General features: G+C 43.6%; 1 protein-coding gene across 1 annotated transcript; it reads right to left on the bottom strand.

The window, feature by feature from the left end:
• Positions 1-5,098: 5,098 nt before the first annotated feature.
• LOC134208190 (hexamerin-1.1-like) lies at positions 5,099-7,321 on the bottom strand. Its single transcript, XM_062684244.1, has one exon. It carries the CDS (start codon positions 7,315-7,317, stop codon positions 5,215-5,217), a length of 2,103 nt encoding a protein of 700 aa, XP_062540228.1. The 5' UTR covers positions 7,318-7,321; the 3' UTR covers positions 5,099-5,214.
• Positions 7,322-7,737: the final 416 nt, after the last annotated feature.

Below are 7,737 nucleotides of genomic sequence, written 5' to 3'. Positions count from 1 at the left end.
TTTTACGTTTATTCCTTTCCGTTAGGCTAAAGTCCAGTTAAAGAGTGTTGTGCGGTTCGTTAGTATTTTTGTGCGAGTATCCTAGAAATAGAAGGTAATTTGTTAAATATGTGTGTTCCAAAATGTGTGAGCTAATACGCGTCAAACAGCCGTTTGACGGCTTCTTATTGCCAGTTTTTGAAAACGAGATTCGAACCGACGCCTCTACCGACCTCTGGATATCGACCGCATCGCCCAACCCTCTCGGCCACCGTTTTCGTCGATCCACGCGCTCTCGTTGAAAACTCTCCGAGTTGCGGCTTTTGGTCCGTGAACCGGAAAGGGACCGCACCGTCACCATTGCGTCCGTCTTGGCCACGCCGGCCACCTTCAAAACGAATCATTTCGTCCGTAGCCGAGCAGTTATTCCGGCTGCCCACGGAATCCATTTTGTTGCCATCTTCGGTGGCGCGTTCCACGAGACGCTGTATTGTTCGACCATCGTTATTGTCCGAACTCCGCCATCCGTGCGCTATTGTGTAGCAGCCATCGATCGCCATTGCGATCCGCAGCGTCCAACGACACGCATTGGTAACCGTTCCTCCGCAAGACCAACCATCATCGGACAGTCCGTTCGCCGGGTCGCGAACCTCGCGGTCACTTGGTGGAGTTGCCGCAATACCATTTCGACAGCGAGCCACATCAAGAAAGGTCGGTAAAGCAGAGCACCAGAAAACATCCACGGTACCGTGAGTAGAAATGCGCATGCGTAAATGAATTGACACACAAACATAAAAGCTAGCTAAAATTATAAATACCGCACACATGAAGTAGACAGACAAGATAAAGTAGAGAGAAAGGAAAGGAAAAGAGGAAGTGAAATGATCCTAGGATAAGTTTGTAATTCAAATAAAAGCATGCTTGTTAATCGTTGCCGTTTTGTCCTACAAAAATAAATGTTTTTCAATTCAAACGCAACGAGTTTGTAATGTCTAGGTAATTGTCGTATTTTGTGATTTTTACTCCTAGTTGGACTGCTAGGGAAACTCAGTCCCTCCTTTTCCGTTCTTAAAGCGAGAAGGGAGAATTGTGAAGGTTGGTTCTGCCAATGATGATAATTTGAGCTACAGTGACTAACCGAACGACGATCTCTAGCCATCGTAAATTTACGCGTGGGACGGTCATCTCGCCGAAAAAGAACGGAAGTACGTTATAACCGTTCGGGTTTGCTAGTGCGTTTCTCATCCACTGAATTCTTTCAAGAAACCTGCCCTGAGGTTTGGATTCTTGCCGGGCACAAAAACAGACGGGCGGCCCTCAATGTTGATTGAGGTGGCGCTTAAGCCGCTCGTTTACGGATTCAAGGTCGAGAGACCCCATAGCCGCTACGGCGTGCTATACTGTAATTGAAGAATTTGCCCCGTATCCTCAACACACAGATTCGTTCGCTAATGGGTTTCCACCGCATCACTCGCTTCATCTGCTTGCCCATCACTACGAAACCAACTCCATGCCCTGCTTTTTCACCGCCGCTGTGATAGATGTTATACTTGAATGCAGTATTGGTCGTGGGATCCACGGCTCGGAATTCACGTTCTCCGGATCTAGGCCATCGGACTTCTTGAATAGCAGCCACGTTCACTCCAACCTTCTGCAGTTCACGAGCCAGAAAGCTCACTTGTCCAGGTTCATTTAGTCCTGACATTCCAGGTACCGAGTTTCCAATCATATTTCGTTGCCGGGTCGGTTGCCAAAAATAACCTTCTCTTTTTCTTCTATCTCCATTTTTCGTGGTATTTGAGAGGCTTCAGTAAGCTACCTTACCGGGGTCGCGTTACCTACATCGCGATGATGGGACTGCCACCTTAGATATAGCTGACGCGATGCAGTATTTCGTTAATCAGCCGCTGCTGGGTACCAGGCAGACGCTGTTTGAGCCACAACTCCTGGTGAACAGACGCTCGAGGCGTACTTTCTCACTCTAGCTGATGTCAGAAGGACAACAGTGCCCAGGCTGCACTACCAGCTAAGTATACAACCCTTAGCTGGCGGTCTTTTGTCATCGGACGACCCGTGGAAGCGTGATATAGGCACTTGTGGGGACCAGTGCTCTGTTGGGCGCTCCTTCTTTGATGTCAACCCACCATTTTGCAGCCCCGCGGCGTTAACGCAGCTTAAAAAACCGCTACGTGGACATCGGCCCATAAACGGATTGATGCCTCGATATTTGTGTGATCCAATTGAAAGATGAAGTGACATTCATAAATATAACACAAGAAACGCGGAAGATGTAAAAACACCTAACTTTTTGCATGGAGCTTAACAATATTTTTTGTTTTTTAAAGGTATTAATTATTTCAGTTCGATGCCTACACATATCAAACATGCAACTACATTATCACAGTTCAAGAGACTTTGTGTTTCACACGTAACAGCTGTCTTTTAGCTGTTTAACTTTAGTGGACTTTTTTAAAATCATTAATTTTTTGTATCTTGACGAAGTTTGACCTACGGATATTAAAATATTTTGTGAAATATTTTGCTCGCCTCGGTGATGGATTTTATATATATTGACGTAATTGTAATTTGACCTTTTTTTGTGTACCGCCATCGGGGGTGACAATGGGTTTGGGGCAGCCTGGAGGTCGGATAGCAAAATCGTTCAAAAAGGTCTCTTATATTTTAGTCTTCTTGCCCTCAGATACATTCAATCTATTCTACAAACATTCTAAGTAGTTGAAACAATGAGCCATTCTCACCCCCATTTGACCCATTGTCACCCCCGACGACGGTAGTCTACAAAAGTTTGAGTCTCGCGCGGGCAAAGCAGATATGGATGATTTTTTAAATTTATTTACAGACTTGCACATTTTCAACTGTTTGAATGATTCTTCGGATTAGTAATTAGCTGTCTGGTAGAGTTTTGTTCCCGCGGTTGATACCGAAGCTTGTGATATCGACGGAGCGGTAACAAAAGATTTAGTTTTGTTGACGACTTAGATTAGAGTGATGAACATGCCGAGGTCTTGTAAAAACATGAGTATTATATTAACAGTGAGAATTTATATTGATTTTGGTTATTGCGTACGCAATTCTTTGTCGAACCTATTGATTTCGTGTTTTCGTCCATTAAGTATCGTATAACCAGCCACCGAACATTTTCAAAAAGGTCATATTCGGTAGATCGGTTGAGGCAACCGTGTGTAGATCTCATTAGACGTTATTCGGTGTAAGCGAATCTTATTCGACTTTCTAGAAACAAATATTGGCAAGAGGTTGCGAGTTATACTTTAACCAGGGTAATAAAATGTTTCTAGTCTCGACCAAGTAGCACAATTGTCCCATACCAGTTACTTTGACTCATACGCGACCAAATCCAGTAACATTGGAGTTGCTGAAACTAAACTACTTTACAACTAGATATAATATAGAAGGATAATATAATTCCCAACGCCACTTATATTTGTGAAATAAATACATGAAAACAAGAATGATGAAAATAATGGAAACAATCCCCTTTAATTACTGTTTTGACATCTCTAACTTTTCGTGATATTTTATGAAGAGCGGGAAAGGCATCATCACCGTTAGGTGGATTAATCTGAGTTTTATGGAAAGTTTCATATTTTTGCCTTTCTCGTACAATAAAGTTGCGTTCGACAGAGAGCAAAACCTTATTGATCACTTTCAAATTTGATAACGATCGACCGTCGCGTTTAAAAGTTATGGAAAAAATGGTACAACAAATGCGAGAAAGGCAATATCCACTAAACAGTGTTTTTTTTATTGATTTTTATTTATCTTTTTGTGCAAAAAAAAAAGTTGTGGAAAATTGTATAGCGGTTTTTTGTTAATATTGATTTATTTATGGAAATTTTGTATTTTTTTTTAATTGAACATTTTGATTTATTTATGGAAAAATCTTCTTTTATTATTGCAATTTTTGCTTTTGAGAGTGCTTATTTATTTTTGTTTTGTGGAAAATTCATAATTCTTTATAGCAATTTTGTTTTGCTACCACCGTGTGTCGCTGGTTGCTGTGATCTATAAATAATATTTTAGCAACGCCCTGGCGGCACTAACCGGCAATGTACCAGGCGTCTCCACACCGATCCACGTACTGTCTATACCAGAAAGAGATTTGCCGACGCGTGATCAATTTTTCCCTAAAAGCTGCTAGCTAGAAGGCATTTTGCCTCTATGAGGTTTCCAGAAAAGAGCATCACTATATGTTTGATATGTTTTGATTTGATATTGTCCATAGTATTGCGAGATTTCCCACAATGGTGTGATGTAATTAGCCTTTTATGTTTGTTAGCTATTGCATGAGTTCAAAACACCGATGAAAATCGTTACAATTGAGACATTGAAGCAGTATTTGCTTAGCTAAGGTATATTTCACTCCTTTCCTCTTTTTGCTAATGTCATGCTTAAGTCTTTTTTCGCAATTAATGTCCATTAATAGGGGACAAATATTGACAAATGCACACTCATTGTCTCATCAATTGGCGATAGAATTTTAATTATTCACAATTCGTCATCTTCCTTTATGACAGACTGCCAGACGTTTAAGGGATCCGAATGCTCCGCTGCAGAATAGTATTTGCAAATCATTGGTCGCCAGCATTATTATAACTCATCACCCCCTTTCCCGCGCTGCTCTAGCAAACGCCCAACGGGGAAACACTTCGGAATTGCATCAATTCTCGAGCTCTTTCGCCATTATTCCACTTCGTTCCCATTTCCCATTGAACGCTCCGAAATATTTTAATTCATGTTGTTAAATTGCAGTATGTTTGAATTTATTTTCGAAATAATTCTCCCGAGCCCCGGGCGCCCCGCGGCGCGCTGTTGCAGGAGCGTGCCAACAAACGCCATAACGCCATTATTGTGTGCCATTTGGAGGACGATGACTACGACTACGACGACGACGACGGTGAAAACTATTTGCATTTCGTGAAAGAATGATTTCAATTTGCTGAGTGCTTTCGGGACAATGAACCGTAGCGCACATCCGGAGATGGCTATGACGAGATAAAGCAGAACGATGGCAGCCGCCTGGCCACGGTGCAGCGATGCAATTCTTCCCACGGAAATAATTTTTCCAACGCCAAGTGGGTTTGATTTAATTGTTGGCATTTCCAGAGCCGAGAGTCGATAATGGAATGCAATGCAATTTATTGAATGAGGTTTTTTCTTTCTGTGCAGGATGGACATTCGGTATAGAAAGGCTTCTTACGACACGGCCGGGGTGATTTCGGTTTCACTCTTGTGATAGATGAGGGTGTCGTAGTACTTCATGTTCGGTGTGAACCAGACACTTTCGTCGATTTTGCGGTCGAAGGGGTAACCGAATGGTAGGACGTCCAGGTACCGGGCACCTGATCCAACTCCGCAAGACAGGGTAGGATCGAAACCTGTAAATTGTTTGACGCTGGGTTTGTAGTAGGGGGCTACCATGAAGAAGAACTGGAATGGCATGCCGCCTTTCTTGCCCTTGGGCAGCATCAGTCTGGCCGGGAAGCCGCAGTGTGCTTCGGACATATCCAATGGGAACTTTCCGTTGCCGTTGATGGCCTTCATGACCTGTTGGTACAGTTCGAAGTAGGTTGTGCGATCCTTGACGAACCAGCTGAAGTCCAGCGAGTTGCGCGTGATGACGTTTTTGCCGGGGACCAGATCGATCAGGAAGTGGTCCAACTCGAAGAAGTTTTCTCGATTGGCATCGACTCCGTAGCTATTGCCATACTGATCATACTTGGGACCCAGGTAAACGAAGACGGTGGCTTTCTGGGCTTTGTCCGAAAGGACGTTAAGTTTGAAGGTGAAGGGAAGATGATTCAGGCGAGGCATACGAGCGTAAATGACGAAATCTTTTTCCTGATTAGGTTCCTTCATAGTGGTTGCGTCGAACACGTCCACATCGACGGCATTGGTGATGTCAGCGTCGAACTTATCGAAGTAGGTTACCAGTTTGTCCATCTCGATGGTTTCGATTTTGACGCCTGGAAAGTCCAGCTCTTTCGTTGTGTAGGAGGGTAGGAAGTTCAAGAACCGATAGTAATATTCCACAATGTGTTTGTAAAGCTGATAAAACATGGGGTCACGTAGGCTGGTTTCGAACTTCTCCAGCACGGATGGGATAGCTCGGTATTCGTTGTGCAGCTTGATATTTCCTCCGAGGAAGTGTTTGGATAAAATTTCCAGAGGGCCGTAAAAGCGTGTGTTAACACTGTCACCATTCGCTTGGATCAGGTTTCCCAAGTATTCAATTCCAGAGGGAGAGGAAATGTTCACATAACTTCCATCCGGCTGCAGGATAAATCCGTAGTCGATGGTTTCCAAGATACGGTGTTCAAAATCCATGATCTGCTCCACGACGTAACTCTTGTCGACCGATGCACTGTAGTAGTTATCGCGAACTGGGAACGGAATCCCGTTGTAATAATGAAGGTACGGATAATAACCGGTGGTGATCGATTTGTGCCAGGAAAATGGAGGGATGTCCCCGAGGTTGTTTGACAGACGTTCGAGATAGTACCGCGCCAGCAATTGTTGGTGCTGGAAAAGGAAGAATTCACCACGACGATCTTTGTAGAGTCCGAACTCCTTCCCACCCATCCAGAATGGGTAGTCCGCGTGGAAATAGTAATAATACGAGTTGAGGCCAATATCTTCGGTGAAGTAGCCAACGCGTTGTTCAGGGCCAGTATGGATATAAAATCCGGTGTAGTTGCTTGGAATGTAAGCCGTATAGACGTCATTAATCTTCTTCATCTTGTAGAAGCCTTGCATCTTGTAACGTTGGGCCTTGCTGATGACGACATCATTGAAGAAATAGAAAGGATAGATCTCATACGGAGCCGGCAGTACTATTCCTACCATGTCACTACGGTGCAGAACGGCAACAGTCAAAGCGTACACGAACATACCCTCATTGACGTTAAATCGAGCCCAAATCATGGTCTTATAGAAAGTATCCCAATCTTGGGCGTAGTAGAATAGATGAAACAATGCAATCACTTCTTTACGTTGATACTCGTTGTGGAGCGAGTAGATCTCCTCCATGGGAAGCATTCCATGTTTATAGAGTTGCAGAAATTCCTTCACTGCTTCCTCGTTGGTGTAGTTATTCTGATAATCTTCGATGTTGATCTTTTTAGATTCCTCCCACAAAGAAGTATGCAGTTCAGCTTGATGAACATGCTGAAGGACCTCCAGAATAGCTTTCTGTTTCACCAGGAAAGACTCATCGCCATATTTCACGTCCTTGGTCATGTAGCTGCCATTCGCATAAGCAAGCAGGCAAACTACGCTCACCACCAAAATTGATTTCATTGCTCTTCACACCGGTCGAAACTGATGGCTCCCGGCAATGTGAGATGAAATTTATAGTCATTTGTTTGCACCGGTAATATTTGATAATGCTCTCATTACCCAACCGCTTATCAATAACTTTGCGGTCAACACCTATCTATCGCATGCATTCTACAACCTGATGCATCGCCGCAAAACAAAAAAAAAACCACCACAATGCCATTTGCGTTATCATTTGCGGCGATTGCAGATTGGTCCCCGAAATGACGGACCACGGATGCAGCGCAATTATAAACTGCACAATTGTTGCTCAAAATTCAAAACTGAATTCCCCAACCTAGAAACTGGCCACTTGCCTCCAGGAAACGACTCACAACTATGATGAACTTCCTCTACCAGAGAGTTAACCATAATTCGTTCGCTTATCTTCCTGTCACCAAC

This window comes from Armigeres subalbatus, chromosome 1, assembly GCF_024139115.2.
Source record: "Armigeres subalbatus isolate Guangzhou_Male chromosome 1, GZ_Asu_2, whole genome shotgun sequence".
NCBI classification, from domain to species: domain Eukaryota; kingdom Metazoa; phylum Arthropoda; class Insecta; order Diptera; family Culicidae; genus Armigeres; species Armigeres subalbatus.
Note: the sequence above shows the minus strand (reverse complement) of the source record. Positions and strands in the feature narration are given on the sequence as shown.